Source organism: Lactuca sativa, chromosome 8, assembly GCF_002870075.4.
Source record: "Lactuca sativa cultivar Salinas chromosome 8, Lsat_Salinas_v11, whole genome shotgun sequence".
NCBI lineage: Eukaryota > Viridiplantae > Streptophyta > Magnoliopsida > Asterales > Asteraceae > Lactuca > Lactuca sativa.
The window spans coordinates 257,325,016-257,346,319 of record NC_056630.2 but is presented as its reverse complement, the minus strand read 5'-3'; the positions used below and the strand labels follow the sequence as shown (position 1 = coordinate 257,346,319).

At 41.1% G+C, this 21,304-nt stretch overlaps 1 protein-coding gene across 1 annotated transcript; it reads right to left on the bottom strand.

Moving 5' to 3' along the window:
• Positions 1-568: 568 nt before the first annotated feature.
• LOC111903621 (isoleucine N-monooxygenase 1) lies at positions 569-2,588 on the bottom strand. Its single transcript, XM_023899386.3, has 2 exons — positions 1,420-2,588; positions 569-1,248 (listed from the first exon to the last, which is right to left on the bottom strand). Exons 1-2 carry the CDS (start codon positions 2,416-2,418, stop codon positions 616-618), a joined length of 1,632 nt encoding a protein of 543 aa, XP_023755154.1. The 5' UTR covers positions 2,419-2,588; the 3' UTR covers positions 569-615.
• Between the last annotated feature and the right edge of the window lie 18,716 nt (positions 2,589-21,304).

Genomic DNA, 21,304 nt, shown 5'->3' with positions numbered 1-21,304 from the left:
TAAAATAATTAGTTTATAATTTATGAATTTTAAAACTAGAAAGAAAGTAGAATTAATGGTATTGATATAGATTTATTATTATATTCATTACAAGTATTACATTATGAATTTTGGAACAAAATTCGTATGTGTGGGAGAGAGAGACTAATTAACTATTGGAATTATATTTTTTTATATTATTGATATAAATGTTTGTAAAAAAATATTGTAAATTATAAAAAAACTGTATATATTAATTAAAGGGCACCGGTCACAATCGTTGAGCCCCATTCTGTTCAACTCACGTATACATAAACATGGTATACATAGATTTACAAATAATAATAATAATAATAATAATAATAATAATAATAATAATAATAATAATAAAAAGATTTGTTATTTATCTAGACGATGATACTAGCTGAATATTCAACGAAATTATAAACGTTTATAATTCTTTTTAGTGGATGTGGATTTATTTCCAAACCGTTGAAACACAAACACTACATTATCATTTTTAATTCAAAACAAAAGCATATTTTTATTTTAAATCATCAACATATTTACTTTGTCAATTTAAAAACATTACTTTATATTTTAACCATCCAAAATAGAAAGAAATTTTTATTCCATTCAAAATTTTGGGTAGAGAGATTGATGTAGCCGTGGGATAGCAACCACTAAAAGTGGCTTAGCCAAGCTGAGGTCATCTTGATTTTCCACAAGCTTAATCCCCGACTCATTAGGTGGCACCTCCCAGGTGAACGCTTGAAGCATTCTTGCTAACATCATCGTCGTAATTGTTGAGCCCAGCACCACTCCTGGACAGCCACGTCTCCCAGTGCTAAACGAAACCATCCTCAGCTCATTATCTGATAGAACCACTTGCTTCCCTTCTGCATCAAGATGTCGATCTGGGTCAAACGTCAATGCATCTGTCCACACATTTGGATTCCTTCCCAGCCCAGGACGACTAAGCAAGACATGACTACCCTTCGGTATGAAGTAGCCAGCAACAGTTGTATTCATGATTGAAACATGTGGTGGATTGAAAGGTAAGAAAGGATGAAGCCTGAAGGCCTCCTTGATGCATGCTTTTATGTAATTCAGTTTGTGAAGGTCTCGCTCTTCAACCAGACGGTGGCGACCTACCTCATGGTCCAGTTCCGCAACTGCTCTCTTTAGGATTGTTGGTTCGTTGAGCATCTCTGCCATCGCCCACTCTATTGCATTCGAGGGATTATCAATCGTGGCTATCATTAGTTCCTAAAATCAGTCAAAACATAAAAAAAAAAAAAAAAAAAAAGACTCAGTAATATTACAATTAAATGAAAATCTTAAGAACCTCCTTTATATACAAGAGATTGTTGAAAAAAAATTCTACGTTGTTTAAATCAAATAATCAAAAGTTACTTGGAAATGCATGCCGAGTCTTACTATAATCTGGGCTTTGATCTCCTCTGATGTGAGCTTAGGGCTTCCATGGTTGATAAGAACATCAAGCAAATCATTTTTTACCTTTCTCAGTCCATCATTCCACATTTGAATTCGTTCATCGATCAATGGATCTTGATACTTACGAACTCTTTGGATGGCAGTCCTCAAGATCTTTTCATGGCCATCAAAATCTGCCTTGCCTCCCAACCATGGGAAATAGTCAGTGATGGAAAATGCATAAAGATACTTGAGCAAGGTCAAAACAGACGTGACATGCTCAGTTTCTTCTTCACCTGGCCCCCCATCTTCCATTCCTTCCCCAAAGAACCTTGTCCCAAAAACCATCTTTCTTATCAAGTTTGCACAAAAATGTTGGGTCGTGAGTCGAATATTTACTAACCCTCCATTAGTTGTGGTATCTTGTTTCTCTATTTGATTGCAAATATACCTAAGCAAGTGATTGGCTTCTTCGTCTCTTTTGGGTTGGAGCCATTTGTGTGTTGATGATGATAGGACGACCTGGATCAACATTTTTCTCATCTTTCTCCATTGTTCCCCAGAAGGGGACAAACTGGTTATGAGATAGCCATCACTTACCAGATCAGCTGATAGTATGACAGGCCTTGAAGAAAATACTTCATCTTGCTTTTTCAAGAACTCACATGCTAGGTTTGGACAGGAGACTGCAATAACATGCGTAGATGGTCCTAGCCGGATGCAAAGGATTGGGGTCTTGAACTGGGTCATGAGTTTATGGATCCAACGGAAAGTTGGACGATTTAAGAGCATTTGGATGAAGCATCCGATGAAAGGTAAAGGGGTTGGACCGGGTGGCAGTGGATGTTGGCATGGAGGTTTGTTTCTAATAAACATGGCGAATAAGAAGAGGATAATGGTGATGATCACTGCAAGAGGGGTTGTTAATGACGATGAAAGAGTTGGTATTGAATTGGGAAGCATGTTGCAGGCGATCCCGAGTACTGGGACGACGTTATTCATGAATTGCAATGCACAATCGGGTGAGCAATGGTTATGATTTAACTTGGTGCAACGAATTCTAAGGTATTTTATAGAGCAAATATTTTTGTATTTTACTTTAATATTGGGAAAACAAATAAATAAAAACCAAGAAAAGTTCGGAGAAACTCAGATTACATACCGAAAAGAAAAGGGGCCTTAAACAAATACAATCAACATCCTAGTTATTATACCTATTTCATAAACTTTAAATTTTAATTTTCTATTAACTTTAAGCATGGGCCCGGTCCAGAGGATTTTCTTCAAATACTCGGGATGAGCCACAAAAAAACTCATTGTAGCACATAATATTAATAATTAGGTGTGAGATGGGTTATATATATATATATATATATATATATATATATATATATATATATATATATATATATATATATATATATATATATATATATATATATATATATAACAATTTGAAAAGTTTGAATTTATAAGAAAAATGAGAAAAATTTTGAATTATTAAAATTAATAAGACTTTTAATGTATTGAATACATTATATATATAAACTCTTTCTAATAAATACTTTACATATATATTACCTTACACATTAAATGTGAAATTTTAATTTAATAAAATGAAAAATATAATAAAATGACAAGTGGAAAATAAAAAATTTAAAAATTCTAGGAAATGCCATGTGTCCAAATGAATGAGAAGAGAACATGTGGCAAAAAAAACTTTCATTTATTATAGTAGATAACTAGGTGTGAAACCCGTGTACTACACGGGTTTATTAAAGATAAAAATTTAATATCAATAATTAAACATAATATAATTTTTAGGAACATTTATAAAAGAAATCAAATATTCTTTAAAACATTTATGAGACTTTATTATCAAATTAATAGAATGATTATCTTTCCTTGTAAAACTCATTAGAATTTTATGGAAATTTATTTTTGAAAAATGGAAATTCCCAAAAAATGACAAGTGGAAAATAATAATTCTAAAACTCTCACAAAATTACATGTGACAAAACTCTTGTGAATTTGACAAATGGCAAAAAAAACCTTCATTTATTAGTGAGGATAATAATAATAATAATAATAAGCGGGCCTTCAAAACAAAATTAGGACATGAGCAACCCTCCATTTTGTCCCTTCCTTAGCGTTCCTCATGACTTTAAGTATTGAATGGATTGCAAGAATGATCCATGTGTTATGTCACAGCTCGTAAGTTTGGTCCACAAATGTTTTCGACTCGTGCTACGGATCTAAAACTTTGGTATTGATGCGAGCTTCTTCCAAAAAATTTAAATTTTTTTATGATGATATATTTGTCCTTGGTATTTTCTTTTTTTCAAAACTTTTATTACAAAAGTCAAAAAATAAAAAGAAAAAAGAAAATAACCACCATTTTCTCTCTCTCTCTCTCTCTCTCTCTCTCTCTCTCTCTCTCTCTCTCTCTCTCTCTCTCTCTCTCTCTCTCTCTCTCTCTCTTTCTCATACACATACATTCAAAACACTTTATGAACAACACTTGTTGCCACCACTATCGTCCACCACCACCACATGTTGACTACTAGATTGCCACCAACACCACCGTCGACCACCAGTGTCAAGAACTACCACCAACAAAATTCTTATATAATGTTTCCAATTTTGAAGAGCAAAACATTCCATTTTTTTCCGAAATCAAACTCAAGAATAACAAATTTACAATTTTCTGATATGCAAATTCAATATTAAGAATAACAAGATCTGTAAACCCACAACAACAATCAAATTTTTAACAACAATACATTATTAGATTTGTAAACCACGGATCTGAAAACCCATCCACATATAACTCAAGGACAACCTGTAATAACAGAAATTTTAAAACAAAATTTTCATTTCAAAATTGTATTTTCATCCAAAACAAGGCATAAATATCCAACGTATCATGGCATAATACAAATCATATAAATCCCAAGATCATAAATCATCCATCAGTGTGTACAGATCACGCCGGCGCCTTCCCACGGTCCTCGCTAGTACCTGAAACACATACACAACAACTGTAAGCATAAATGCTTAGTGAGTTCCCCAAAATACAACTTACGCACATACGCCTTTCCAGGCCCTGACCTTCCGGTCCCTATGTCTCAAGGGACTTCCGTCCCTGCTGGGTAAACCTTTCGGTCCTACCCACACCAACCTTACGGTCCACATTACAATGCCTTCCGACCCATAACATATTCGCCTTCCGGCCCATAACATAATGCCTTCCGGCCCATATCAAGCATATCATACATAGCACACATAATAATTAACTTATCACATATAGCACATATGTCTCATACCATATCCGACCTTCCGGTCACACAGTCAAAACCCTTCCGGGTACAGTATAGTGAGAAGACTCACCTCGTGGATATCGATAGCTAGCAAATCCCGAAATCACTCGTGCTCGATCCTCCGAGCTACAATCTCCCTATAACAACATACGTCTCTTATTAACACTTTTACCGCTAAGGTTGACTACTCTTTTTAAGTCAACACTGGTCAACTCTTGGTCAACGGTCAACAGTCAACGGTCAACTTTGACCGGACTCGGCGAGTGCACTAGGGCGACTCGGCGAGTCTAGACGTTTTCACCAACTCTCTAGGATTCCCTTTTAACACGTCGAGTACTCCCCCTGACTCGACGAGTTCCACCTAGAAGAATTGCGGGGCCACCCCGACTCAACTCGCCAAGTCTCAAGAACAACTCGGCGAGTCCCAGTTCGACTCAGTCCCCCTGTCAACCCTCTCTAACTCGCCCTGACTCACTGAGTCAACCCATAACTCGGCAGGACCATTCTAAGGGAAATCTTCAAGCTACTCGCCGAGTCTGTTCGTCGGACTCGGCGAGTCCATGCCATGCAACCACTCAAACTTGCTTCTAAGATCAGATCTGCTCCAACAATTCATAGATCTGGCCTTCCTAGACTGATTCATCACGTAAAGTCCTTATCTTGGTGTTCATAACACATCCCATGGCTCATAAATGGTATTTTGACCTAAGGCATAAGGATTCCAATCCAAAACCTCCATTGATTCACAAAAGCTTGGGCAAAGGGACACTCTGGACCTCCAAGGGTCCAGATCTATGGTCTAAATCGCTTAAGGGACCAAGGGAGCACTAGATCTAGCCACAAAAGGGCTCAATAAGCCCTAATTCAATGTAAACATCAACATAGAAGAGGATAGCTCGAAGATATTACCACAATGGTGATGTTCTGGACTCCAAACTCTCAGAAAGTGGCTCCTTTTGCTTTCACTTAGCTGATCCTCCCTTTCCCTTGCAAGATGAAACCTCCAAGATCAATAATGGCTTCCTACTTTGCTCCAAACGCTCACACTCGATTAGGGTTTCACTCAAGGGACTGGTGAGCACAAATGACGGCCATAAGGCCCTTTAAGTAGGTACCAAACCCGAGAAATTAGGGTTTCATTAAACAGCGCTGACTCGCCGAGTCCATACCTTGGACTCGCCGAGTCCAGGCGCAAACCCGCGTCCAGAATCGCGATCCTACTCGGTGAGTCTGAGCTCCAACTCGCCGAGTCCACTCATAAAACATCAAAATTGGAAACATAAAAGATACCTGGAAATCCGGGCTGTTACAACTCTCCCCCACTAGAACTAGACTTCGCCCTCGAAGTCTCGCTCTGAAAATAGCTCCGGATGCTGCTCACGCATCTCACGCTCCGGCTCCCAGGTCATCTCTGATCCCCTCCGATGCTGCCACCGAACCAACACCAAGAGTACTTCCTTGTTCCTCAGAACCTTGATCTTCCGATCTCTGATGGCCACTGGCCTTTCGGCATAATTCAGGCCCGCATCAACCTGAATATCCTCTAATGGAACCACGGCCGACTCATCGGCTATACATTTCCTCAGCTGCGACACATGAAAAGTGTCATGAATCTGCCCCAACTCTGCCGGCAAATCCAGACGGTAGGCTACCCGGCCTACCCTCGCGATCACACGGAATGGACCAATATAGCGGGGCCCTAGCTTGCCCCTCTTTCTGAACCGAATCACTCCTTTCCAAGGAGAGACCTTCAGGAGAACGAGATCGCCGACCTGAAACTCAAGCTCGGACCGGCGTCTGTCTGCATAACTCTTCTGTCTGCTTTGGGCGGTCAACAACCTCTGTCTGACCTGCTGAATTTGCTCTGTCGTCTGAAGCACGATCTCTGTACTGCCCATCACTCTCTGCCCAACCTCTCCCCAACAAATGGGGGTCCGATACCTCCTCCCATACAACAGCTCAAAGGGTGGCATACCAATGTTCGAATGATGGCTGTTGTTGTAGGAAAACTCTGCCAAGGGTAAATACGCATCCCAACTACCCCCGAAGTCCAACACACATGCGCGGAGCATGTCCTCAAGCGTCTGAATCGTGCGCTCACTCTGACCGTCCGTCTGGGGATGATATGCGGTACTAAAATGCAGTTTAGTACCCAACTCCTCATGAAATTTCTTCCAGAATTTGGAAGTGAAACGCACATCACGGTCCGAAACAATCGAGATCGGCACCCCATGCCGAGATACCATTTCTCTCACATACACCTCCGCTGAAGAACTCTCACTAATGGCAAGGAAGTGAGCGCTCTTCGTCAACCTGTCCACAATCACCCAAATTGCATCAACTCCTCTGGCAGTCCTCGGCAATTTGGTGATGAAATCCATAGTGATATGTTCCCACTTCCACTCGGGAACCTCCAATGGCTGCAACTTGCCATGCGGCCTCTGGTGCTCGGCCTTAACCCTACGGCAAGTCAAGCACCTCTCAACAAACCATGCGATGTATCTCTTCATACAGGGCCACCAATACTCCTTTCTCAAATCTAAATACATCTTCGTAGCCCCGGGATGAATCGAGAACTTTGATCGATGCGCTTCCTCCATCAAAATAGTACGCGTACCGACCACAAACGGTACCCAAATCCTACCCTGAAAAGTCATCAGCCCTCTACCATCCGTAACGAATCTTGATACCAAACCAACGACCCGTTCCTTCTTCTGCATCTCTGGTTGCACAGCTTCGACATGTGCCCCACGAATGGCATCCAATACCGGAGTCATCACGGTCAATCTCAAACATACATCCCGCAATGGAGTGCTCTCCGCCCTGCGGCTCAACGCATCGGCTACCACATTAGCCTTGCCTGGGTGGTACAGGATCTCACAATCATAATCCTTGACCACATCCAACCATCTTCTTTGCCGCATGTTTAGGTTGGGCTGATCCATCAAATACCTCAAACTCTTATGGTCCGTGTAAATCGTACACCGAACCCCATACAAGTAGTGACGCCAAATCTTGAGGGCGAACACTACTGCCCCCAACTGTAGATCATGGGTGGGATATCTCGTCTCGTGAGGCTTCAGCTGCCTAGATGCATATGCTATCACATGCCCCCTCTGCATCAGCACCGCACCCAGCCCCAAAATCGATGCATCACAATATACTACAAAATCCTCCATCCCTTACGGGAGAGCTAACACCGGGGCTTCGCACAACCATTGGCGAAGTGTCTCAAAGGAGGCCTGTTGCTCGGGACCCCATGAAAAAGCAACACCCTTCCGGGTCAATCTGGTGAGTGGCACTGCGATCTTGGAGAAATCCTTGATAAATCTCCGATAATACCCTGCCAACCCAAGGAAACTCCTGATCTCCGAGGGTGACTTCGGCACCTCCCAACTCATTGCCACCTCAACCTTGGCCGGATCGACCAGTATCCCTTCCTGGTTAACAAGATGTCCTAAGAACTGGACCTCCCGCAACCAGAAATCACACTTGGAGAACTTTGCATAAAGCTTCTCCGATCTCAGGACCTCAAGGACCTCCCTCAAATGCTCCTCATGCTGCTCTCTAGATCTCGAATATATCAGAATGTCGTAGATAAATACAATCACTGACCGATCCAACATCGGCCTACATACACGGTTCATGAGATCCATGAACACAGCCGGGGCATTGGTGAGCCCAAAAGGCATCACCACAAACTCATAATGCCCATAACACGTCCTGAACGCTGTCTTCTGGACGTCCTCATCCCGCACTCTCACCTGATGGTATCCAGACCTCAAATCGATCTTGGAGAACCAAGATGCTCCCTGCAACTGATCGAACAAATCGTTAATCCTCGGTAATGGGTAACGGTTCTTGACTGTCAGCTTGTTCAACTCCCGGTAATCAATGCACATCCGGTGTGAACCATCCTTCTTCTTGACGAACAGGATAGGCGCTCCCCACGGTGAGCTGCTCGGCCGAATAAATCCCTTCCCCAGCAGCTCCTGAAGCTGCGAGGATAACTCTTGCATCTCTGGAGGTGCAAGACGATAAGGAACCTTAGCGATAGGCGCGGCCCCCGGAACCAAATCAATACTGAACTCCACTTGCCTCACAGGAGGCACACCCGGCAACTCCTCGGGAAAAACATCTGGAAACTCACGCACCACCGGAACCTCCTCAACTGAACTCGGCCTCTCGGAAGCCACCCGCGTATCCATCACATACGCCACATAACCATTACAGCCCTGCTGTAGACACTGCCTCGCCCTAGCGGCCGAACAAAAAGCTGATCCTGAACGTGTACCCTCGCCGTACACTGAAAGAACTCCCCCACTAGGGTCTCGTATGGTCACCAGCTGACGCTCACAGTCGATAACTGCGTCGAATCGGCTCAACCAGTCCATGCCCACAATGACACAGACATCACCCATCGCAATAGGAATCAGATCAATCGGAAACTCAACCCCGAAAATCTCTAACACACATCCCCGGAGAACCTCTGTGGCACAAATCACTCTCTCGTCAGCTATGGAAACTCTCAGAGGTCGACTCAACGCCTCACGACTAACACTGTTATGCTGACTAAAGGCCAAAGATACAAAAGATCGACTCGCACCCGAGTCAAATAACACTAAAGCAGGTACAAAGTTCATAAGGAAAGTACCTACGCATAACATAATATAAGCATAATATCTCAACATCAAAGTAAATACATGAAAGAAAACATACCCGCCACCACATCGGGTGCAGCGCGGACCTCCTCCGCAGTCAACTGGAAAGCTCTCCCACGAGCCCTCGGGGCCTCGGCCTTCACTGGTTGAGTCTCAGTAGCCCTGGCAGTAGGTGTAGATCCCTGATGAAGCTGAGGGCACTCGGCCTTCCGATGGCCGGTCTGGTTGCAATGAAAGCAAACCATAAACCCCTTGGGGAAATCCCTCGCAATGTGCCCCTCCTTGCCACACTTGTAGCAAGCTCCTGATCGACATGTCCCCTCGTGGCCCTTGCCGCACTTTCCGCAAGTGCGGCCCTTCGGACCTCCCGTCCTCGAATCGGCGGACTTAGTCCGCTTGGCTGCCGGCTGAGACTGAGTCGGCCGCCGATCCACCCGTTGAGACTCGGCCTCCTCCCTGGCCTGGGTCTCCAACTCGATCTCATGCTTCCTGGCATTTTCCTGAAGCTCAGCAAAGGTATGATATGTTGAGTTCGACACGAACTCCCGGATATCCCTCCTCAACACACCCAAATACCGGCTCATCCGAGCCTGCTCTGTGGTCACCTGCTCGGGGCAGAACATCGCCCTCTCATGAAACTTCCGTGTGATCATTGTAACTAAATCATTACCCTGCTTGAGGGTCAAGAACTCCTGAACCAACCGTTCCCTCTCCACCGGGGGAACGTACTCGTCTCTGAACATAGAGGTAAATCTCTCCCACGTCACAGCTGAAAATCTCTGCCAAAGTGAAGTTCGCCGTCACGAACTTCCACCAATCCTTCGCTCCCAGGCGGAGCTGGTTCAAGGCGAACCGTACTCTCAGATGCTCCGGACATGAACAAGTGTAGAAGCATCCCTCAATATCAGCAATCCATCTCATCGCAACGATTGGATCCTGCGTCCCGTCAAACTCAGGTGACTTCGTATTGCTGAACTCCCAAAACAGCAACGAGTCACCTCCCTGTGGTCTGGCAGCAGCCACAGCTGCGGTAGCTACAGCGGCTGCAGCCTCAGTCAATGCGGCGTACCGCTCATCAAAGGTCTCTATCAAAGTGGTCTTAATAGACCCAAACATCTCCGGAATCTCAGCCCGGATCGCTGCAGCCACCTCCTCATGAATCATCTAACGAATCTCCTCGTCAATCACACTGCTCGTACTAGGTCTGTGGCGTGGTCCAACCATGATGCCTCTGAAATACGACATAGAACTATCAGAGACTCTATCGAGCATAATCGCACTCGATAACGCAACCCTACTCAGTCTCCGATACCTTGGGATTCTTACTTGGGTCGCCCACTGACCCGGTGTCTTCGGTAGTACGGGCCCAATACTACCGACTACACCGCATCAACATTCATCCCAAGTCCTCCTCCCCAAACCCCGGATCTTGAGTACTCTACTCTTGTCATGCACTAACTACCCGCTCGCTCTCAAAGCATCTCATAACAACAGATTTCCCTAGACTAAGGCATCACAAATCAGGCCACTCTAGTCCTATCATGAATACCTAGTCTTCTAGCATGCATAACATTTCATATCATATCATATCATATCTCTTAACACAACATTGTAAGGGTATTTTGGGGATCTTTACCGTTCGGGCGCTGGCTGATCGTACACACTGCTTCATTCTTGTTTACCACAAAATCCTTTATAAAAATTTTATGCCTTTGTTTTTAAAAGTTTTCCTCAAATCCTCGGTTTGATACCAATTGTAACAACAGAAATTTTAAAACAAATTTTTCATTTCAAAAATGTATTTTCATCCAAAACAAGGCATAAATATCCAACGTATCATGGAATAATACAAATCATATAAATCCCAAGATCATAAATCATCCATCAGTGTGTACAGATCACGCCGGCGCCTTCCCACGGTCCTCGCTAGTACCTGAAACACATACACACCAACTGTAAGCATAAATGCTTAGTGAGTTCCCCAAAATACAACTTACGCACATACGCCTTTCCAGGCCCTGCCCTTCCGGTCCCTGTGTCTTAGGGGACTTCCGTCCCTGCTGGGTAAACCTTCCGGTCCTAGCCACGCCAACCTTACGGTCCACATTACAACGCCTTCCGGCCCATAACATATTCGCCTTCTGGCCCATAACATAATGCCTTCCGGCCCATATCAAGCATATCATACATAGCACACATAACAATTAACTTATCACATATAACACATATGTCTCATACCATATCCGACCTTCCGGTCACACAGTCAAAACCCTTCCGGGTACAGTATAGTGAGAAGACTCACCTCGTGGATATCGATAGCTAGCAAATCCCGAAATCACTCGTGCTCGATCCTCCGAGCTACAATCTCCCTATAACAACATACGTCTCTTATTAACACTTTTACCGCTAAGGTTGACTACCCTTTTTATGTCAACACTAGTCAACTCTTGGTCAACGGTCAACAGTCAACGGTAAACTTTGACCGGACTCGGCGAGTGCACGAGGGCGACTCGGCGAGTCTAGACGTTTTCACCAACTCTCTAGGATTCCCTTTTGACACGTCGAGTACTCCCCCTGACTCGACGAGTTCCACCTGGAAGAATCGCGGGGCCACCCCGACTCAACTCGCCGAGTCTCAAGAACAACTCGGCGAGTCCCAGTTCGACTCAGTCCACCTGTCAACCCTCTATAACTCGCCCTGACTCACTGAGTCAACCCATAACTCGGCAGGACCATTCTAAGGGCAATCTTCAAGCTACTCGCCGAGTCTGTTCGTCGGACTCGGCGAGTCCATGCCATGCAACCACTCAAACTTGCTTCTAAGATCAGATCTGCTCCAACAATTCATAGATCTGGCCTTCCTAGACTGATTCATCACGTAAAGTCCTTATCTTGGTGTTCATAACACACCTCATGGCTCATAAATGGTATTTTGACCTAAGGCATAAGGATTCCAATCCAAAACCTCCATTGATTCACAAAAGCTTGGGCAAAGGGACACTCTGGACCTCCAAGGGTCCAGATCTATGGTCTAAATCGCTTAAGGGACCAAGGGAGCACTAGATCTAGCCACAAAAGGGCTCAATAAGCCCTAATTCAATGTAAACATCAACATAGAAGAGGATAGCTCGAAGATATTACCACAATGGTGATGTTCTGGACTCCAAACTCTCAGAAAGTGTCTCCTCTTGCTTTCCCTTAGCTGATCCTCCCTTTCCCTTGCAAGATGACACCTCCAAGATCAATAATGGCCTCCTACTTTGCTCCAAACGCTCACACTCAATTAGGGTTTCACTCAAGGGACTGGTGAGCACAAATGACGGCCATAAGGCCCTTTAAATAGGTCCCAAACCCGAGAAATTAGGGTTTCATTAAACAGCGCTGACTCGCCGAGTCCATACCTTGGACTTGCCGAGTCCAGGCGCGAACCCACGTCCAGAAATCGCGATCCTACTCGGCGAGTCTGAGCTCCAACTCGCCGAGTCCACTCACAAAACATCAAAATTGGAAACATGAAAGATACCTGGAAATTCGGGCTGTTACATAACCACCAGTTTTTGATCTGTTAACATAACTTTATCAAACGTAATAAACAAAACTATCCATTTTTGCAATGTGAAGAACAAAACATCTCATCTCACAACAATACATTTACAGATTTATAAAAGCCCTGCCTTCTCAAAACATAATTCAAAAAAATGGCATGGATATGCACAATGACACGAATACCTAACCAATCAAGAACCTCTGTGTGTGTGTGTGTGTGTGGCAAATTTCTATACAACTAGAAAATGTACAAATATATATGAACATCTACGAAGAGCTACAACTGCTACCCGAAACCCTAATCTTGCCACTACCATAAATCCTAATCAAGTCATCACTTCTAATGTCCCATTTCCACATCAAAAATTTTCATTTTTAATTAAGGTAAAAATGCTCATTTTTAGGATACGGGTTAAGAAAACCAATTATTCCAAATACATTCTTATAAAATCAGAGTAATATAGTAAATACAGAGTCTTCATTGTTGCTGATGCATGTGTATAGTCACGCCATCACCTTCCCACGATCACCGATAATGCCTAAAGACAATAACAATTAGGTAAGAATGACGCATAGTGAGTTCCCCCAAAATACCCTGCACAGCAAAAACAAATATACAACATGCATACTGGGTTAGTTGGCCTGCTGTCTCAACCCAACCATTCTCCAGGTTTGTTGGCCTGCTACCTCAACCCAAATGCTTTTTGGGTTTATTAGCATGCTGCCTCAACCTAACTGCTTCCCGGGTTTGTTGACCTGCTGCCTCAACCTAAACGCCACAATATGTCGACATACACAATCAAAAAATCATGTAGGCCCATAATACATGCAACTACTAATCATACAACTCACTACCGCATACTCGACCCCTCATAGGACATTGCTCCGCTACCAGAAAATCTCTACAAAATGCATATCTATAAGTAACCAGTGGTGAGATAACCACCCGAACAGATGATCCTACTTTAGATCCACAACCAAACAAGGAATAGGAAAGAACGCATATATCAAAAGTTCTACGACTATCCTACATGGCTACATATAACCCCTAAGGCATTCCACTAAATGATAACCAGCCTACTGGTACTCTAACCAACTTATCACTACTCTTGCATCCTAATACACAAGGATATAAATATATCTAATAGATCACTATAGTGCAGCAAAATGCTATACATAAGGATACATAACCAAATCTGGTAGGTCGACATCGATGCCTTCGACCCATAGGTATAATGAGGAAAACTCACCAAAATGAAGAACCCAGAAACACTGCGACATGATCCCCTTTCTATACGGCTTTCTCCCACGAGCCATCTAACATCAAAACATGGAAGAATCTTAATCAACATCCCAAATCCTTCAAGTTTGAATCAAAGTCAAACTGATTAAAAGTCACCGGTCAACTGCTCCTCACGACGTGACAATCTATTGCTCACATCGTAACCCACTAAAAGATAAAATAGTCACAGTTCTTCTATCCTCACGATGTAACACGCATAGTCTCATGTTATGAAAAATGTCTGAATGACATTTTTATGAATTAAACCCTTTAATCCATTAAGTCACTAATCTACCTCCTCCAGAAGACTTCCATACACCCCAAAAACCATAAAAATCGATGCTTTAAGGTCTTGCATGTACAATGCAAGACATGGGCTCAAATTAGATTATTTTATGAAGGAAAGGATGTCAACACATCAACAGAGCTCAAACACCAGCCAAACATCAGATCTACTTCATATAATCATCAAGGGACTCTAAGGACCCATAAAAGTTACCAACTCTATGGAGTCCCAACATTATAAAACATCTAATCATGAACCATAATGCATAAAATTCTAGATTTAGCAACAAGGGACCATAAAGCATGAAGCTTGAATACTCATAAGGGTCCATAGGGGTTGCTAGAAGACGCCAATGAAGCTTTCAATATGGATTTATGCCCCAAAGATGATCCCTTCTTCTTCAATTCACCAATACACCACCAAATGCTCAAGAACTCAATGATGGGGCTAGGGTTTCGTTTGAAATGAAGGGAGGCCAAAGAAGATAACTTATGAGATAAGTTCCTTAAATACGGAGAAACCACTAAAATTCGTCGGCTTGGACTACAACCAGCTTCAAGATATGAGCATTATATTGTCACGTCGTGACTTCTGTTTCCACCTGTCACGTAGTGACCTCTTCGTGGTCATGTCGTGACACCTATTTTCCCAAAAATCATGCCTTTGACTGCTTGATGCCATAAACCAATCTGTTCTAGAAAATAGGTGGTACAAATCTCCCCTACTTAAATTAGATTTCGTCCTTTAAATCATCTCTCGCTTCTACTGACAAAGTATTCCCCCCCCCCCCCCGGTTAGTTCAAAACCCATGCATCAAACCATGGAGATAGTCAAATGGAACAACAGTGATTCAACTCATTCCAACCCAGAAACAGATATCATGAGTGGGGTCCTTCACTACAAACCCAACTTATTGACAATTCACAACTAACAAATTACTCTCATAATCGCAATAATGGCAATATCAATATTCGTGTGACACTCAGGCTACTAAATTACGCATGACACATAATTGTCTGTCAAAATACACCTATGTCAATCTATCAACTACGGGTTATCAGCAATCCTGGGACTATCAGCAGTCTAGAGGACTATTATTAGTTATGGAGCTATCAGCAACTCTAAGAATACTCATACAACCACCAGTTACTAAGACTCAACTAGTCTAGCATGCACAACACTATGAGTTAGGCAGTATAGTGAAAGATCTCAAATGAAACCTCATCGAAAGACGAACACAAGTCCACTAATAAGAATCCTAATAATGAGCTACTAATATACCATAATGACTTCTCTAGCAATTCAACACCCTACAACTGCCTGACTCAACCTACCGGTCACTGAGCCACCAGTGACAATACTATACTGCACAACGCCCATCTATGCCACATGACTAACAAACCAACATATGGGTCTTCACTATACAACTGCTGACCCCTCCTTCAAAAGTGAAATCAATGACGTCTCATGACACGTCGTGACACCATGGAAAAATTGGGATGAGAACTCATTGATCCTAACCATTCTTTCCGATATTGGACCACGAGCATGACAACTCCCAACTAACATCCAACGGCCTAAAGAAACACTACCATCATGCCACTGAATGGTACGAACCCAGTCAACATTCCACTTAGCACATTCCAGAAAATACACGATACATACCTTTCTAAAACACGTTATTCCACAATCCACTGCCATCGACGCATCGCCAAACGAAACATCACCACACACAACCAGAGCTAGACAGACAATTGAAATCTTGTTCCAACATGGAAGCACAACTTTTCATACCATCTAGATGGAAGAGCAATGCTCCTCAACCGACTTTGTTCCTTCTTAACCATAACCTTACCCAAAAGGTGACATACCCACAAATAAGATGATGCGACGAACCTCAACTGCTATTACACAACTTATTCTAACAACTACAATAAGATCCCACACCTTGAAGAAGCTGAACATATCTCGTCAATGAGAAAAAGAACAATAACACTTCCAATCTCTAAAAAGAACTCCAAAATTATATAGAAATTCTAAAAAACTGAAGAACATTGCTCCGATATTCGATCTTACAATAACTAAGGCTAGCTGCCATCTTAAACCCACTAGGGACCGTAATTGCATAACCAAGAAGTTGACAGAACACCTACATATATGCCAAGATCAAAACTTTATTGAATTTGACTAAGGGTTGAGGCATCAAATGCATCTTCCACTGCTGCCGCTTGAAACTTTTGAATAAACTCAACAAACCCTAATACCGATCAACCATTGCCCAAATCAACCAAAAATAATAAACCTATATCATGGGCTAATCATGCTTCCCTTGCCCAATACAAAATTAGAGTGGTTTAAGCTCTTTCATTCGGGCCGAGGGAACTACCATAAAGGGACTACAAATCATAATAAAATCCCTACCCACCAGCTTCCTTCTGCGAGAACATCACACATGTCTAACAGAAACTTACTTTGCACCCATGAATTGACCAAGCCTTAAATTCTTCACATCCATGGAGGAATCCGACAGGCCCCTGAGGAATGCAATGAGAAACTTCCAGACCACGAACACTTCGATGATGGCCCACTTCTTTCCCCAATGCAACTAAAAAGTCTGAAAAAAATTCTAACATCTTTGAACTACAAATTACTATGACCCATCGCAATGAAACCATAAAACGGGACCATTTGATCATTCCCCAAGCAGAATACCTAGTTCTCCCCCACTTAGGGTTCGAACCATCATCAAACCGACTTAACCATGAGTATAATCCAATTGACTCTTAGGATGCATATCACAATGAAAGATGATCGTGAGAACAAAAAATCTACGAATCTCAGATGGAGACTTCTGAGACATTTCTCCTAGCATCATCCATTAAACTTAATGAAATTGGTCAAAACACCATTGGATAGACTTAGCACATTCCAAATTGTATATGAACATAAAACCTTACAGTTGGAGAGTTAATCCACAACCTAATCCTCCCCTTTAAGCTTCAAGAATACCCTTATAGATGCTCTTAACAAAACTCTGAAAAACTCAACACCTCCACAAAATACTTTTTCCCAGAACAAGATCAAATCGATGTCTCCCTAGATGCACCCGATCTGCTAGAATATACGTAATACATTTCGTATGTGACATGGCCTTCACCGTGGCCATTGAACCACAAGAACCATCTAGTCTCAGTTATTCCATCGCTACGAACCATAATTCATCTTCCTTCAGCAAAACTGATAATGAGATCACCATCTCTTATCTTAACCATCAATTGAATGACAATCGATCTCTCTCCTTCCTTGAGCGCAGGAGGCAGGAAAACATAACCCTGATGCAACAAGTAACATCCATTTCAATCAGCTGACCACTCAGCCTTAGGCTGTTACCAGACCCAAACTGCCACATACACTCAACCCCCAAACGATCATTGGTTTCATTCTGCACAATCGTAGCCGACAGGAAGACAACCAAGAGGACGACTCCAATTAACACTAGTGGTATACCACACTACCTACCCTCTACTAGTTTTTTAGAAACCTTTTTATTTACCCTTCTTGATCCGGGTATGTATCATGTGCTTTCTGTAGTATAGGCCCCTACTATGTTCCACACATATCCGTATGTGTCCAAAGAAGTGTCTCAAAGTCCCTAAGTCGCTACACCATACCACTATCAATCCTTGATACCCATTCCACTACAGGCATACACTACTTCTCATCCTATACGTCCTCATTTACAAGTTCTTGCATCAGCACACTATAACACTCCATTGAGATCACTAGGAATATACATTACATCATCCTGTTTCATCTCTTGAAATGAATTTTTCCAAAACGGATTATAAAAACTCTTAGATCCATACTTTGAATTTGGAGAGCCACGAGTGTTCACCCAAATCCCTCAAACCAGGGCTCTAATACGAACTTGTAACATTCCATTTCCATATCAAAAATTTCATTTGTAATTAAGGTAAGACTTACCATTATCGGGATACAGGTTAAGAAAAACAATTGTTCCAAGTACAATCTTATAAAAATCAGAGTAATATAGTAAAATACAGAATTTTCATTGTTGCTGATGAATGTGTACAGTCACGCCTTCGCTTTCCCACGATCACCAACGCTGTCTGAAAAGAATTATAGTTGGGTAAGCACGAAGCTTAGTGATTTCTCCCAAAATACCTTATACAACAAAACCATATATACAACATGAATATTGAGTTTGTTGGCATCTTGCCTCAACTCAACCGCTCCCTGCGTTTGTTGGCATGCTGCCTTAACCCAACTGCTCTTCGGGTCTGTTGGCTTGCTGCCTCAACCCAACCACTCCTCGGGTTTGTTTGGCGTGCTACCTTAACCCAACCACTCCTCGGGTTTGTTGGCTTGCTACCTCAACCTAATTGTTCCTCGATTTTTTTGGCCTCCTGCCTCAACTTAACTGCTCACCAGGTTTGTTGGCATGCTACCTCAAGCTAACTGCTCCTTAGTTTTGTTGGCTTGCTGCCTCAACCCAACCGCCACAATATGTGGACATATAAAAAATCAAGAAATCATGTAGGCATCTAATACAGGAAACAACTAATAATAATCCTCACTACTGCCTACTAGACCTCTTACAACACCCTACTTCGCTACTAGGAAATCTCCATGGAATTTATATCCATAAGTAACTAGTGGTGAGAAAGAAACCCGAACAGATGATCCTACGCTAAAGCCACTGTTTACACGCTATCGCAGGCGTATTAAGCAAATAAATTATCACTACTGGTTACATTAAAAATATAGACAAAATAGAAATTATAAAAAAGGGGATTGTTAATTTAAAAAAACTAAAATTCCAGTGAAAATAAACTAAATGAAATTCAATAATAAAAACAAATTCAGCTCTGCTATAACTTTCCTAATCATGCAATCAACACATATCTGATTATTCAGAATGCATTCTATCTAAAGTGGTACTAAGAAAAAAATAACAAGCTCTAATATTATCTATTTTACCTTAATTTGTTAACCAAAACAAGCTCTTTGAATTAACCCTAACTTTTTACTGTTCAATTAAACAAGTTTTTAATTAAATCAAAAAAACAGCTTTATGATCTGTGTAAAAGTCTTAGCAATACCCAATACTTCTCACAAGCTCACAAGCATAAAGATATGGTTTTTTCAGTTTATATTAGAGTTAAATATCAACATGGAACCAATCTTATACTTTGTACTTTTACCAGTTGACAAGAACAATTACGAATTCTATAAATTGAGCAACTAGAATGATAAAAAACCTAGCTGGGTGATCACACTAACACGAATTAAAAATCAAACTTTCATTAAGTTCAAAATCAAAAATCTAGATAGAAACACAAAATGAAAACCATATCTGAAAACTAATAACGTGAAAGTACTAGTCTATGCAAAACTAAAAACTTGGGTTTAGCCAGACATCGCTAAAAACGAAACTAAAGTGATAAAAAGAAACATTAACAAAATAATCTTCGAAACTAAATGAATGAGATGATTCATAGCCTTTAAATCTCCAAAACTCCCTGAAAGTGTTAGAAATCTTCTTCAAAAGGGTATTGTATCGTTTGGAACCATCTAAATTATGGATCTGATCATAAAGGTCGTATTTATATTCAAGACCAAAACTTCCAGAGAAAGAAACTAAAAAATGGAATCGTAGAATCTGAAAATGCAATTGTAAATTTTCTGATTTTTTTCCAGATTTTCCGTTAAATGATACAGGATGTTATTTTCAAAGTTTTTAGGACTTTAGGACAAAAATGCAATCATAGAAGTGAAAATTTTGATTGCATATTTTGGATTTTCTCTTTCGATGACTGCCAGATGACTAAATTCGACCGTGGGAAACTTTGTGGCAAAAATGCGATCATAGAAAAAAATTGCAATCACTCTATGATCGTAGATTTGGCTCATATTATCATAGACAAACATGAAAGTCATACGATATTTTGTCTAGTTTTCAAAACATTTTGAACCTCGTCAATCAGAGTTAGGAGTCATGAGATATGGTCAAAATACTGATAGGGGGTCAAGGATATCGTTAACATCCTAGCTTTAGATTGTAGCAAGATATCTTCGTATAATCAATTTGATCGAATGTTTCTTGACCAAAATATCTTCCATGAATTCCTCAACATCCACCTTCAGTTCCAACTCCATTTAGGCTCCAAATATGCATCCAGCTGCTCCTGAAGTACTGCTCCACTCGAACAATCTGAATTTGACACAAAAAATGCTAGCAAAACAAGAATTCTAATAAAAGACATGATGTGAACATTATTTAAACAAATGATATACAAATATACAAAAAATTATGGTAAATGCTAATAAAAACTACCCTAAAAGATGCATAAATGGCATATATCTAAGTTCTTTTTAAGGAATTTAAGGAAACTATTTCTAAAACATTATTTGTTTTTCCATCTCACACTTCCATTTTAAAAATTATCCGACTCATATGTTGGTTCATGTTTCAAAAACAATTAAAACACTTCTGATATTAAATATAATTCTTAAAATTGATTATACTGGGACTACTGTTTTCGATAATTATCACACTTCATCTTAACAGAGCTATTGAATGTAAATAATATTCTCATCTCATGTAGAATATTTTCAATTTTTTTTTTTTTTTTTTATTTTCATAATTTTTTAATATGCGAAAAATAAAAAACTAAAATAACTAGAAATAAAATCTTTTTGAGTTTTTTTTATGAATTCAGAAAAATAAAAAGGAATATATTTTTTGGATTTTTTGAATATATTATGCAAA

What these genes read in the sequence shown, in the direction of transcription:
- LOC111903621 (XM_023899386.3), bottom strand. Translation starts at nt 2,418, where the DNA reads ATGAATAACGTCGTCCCAGTACTCGGGATCGCCTGCAACATGCTTCCC. An exon ending in AGATCAAAGCCCAGATTATA is followed by an intron (nt 1,249 to 1,419) that starts GTAAGACTCGGC and finishes GACTGATTTTAG; the next exon opens with GAACTAATGATAGCCACGAT.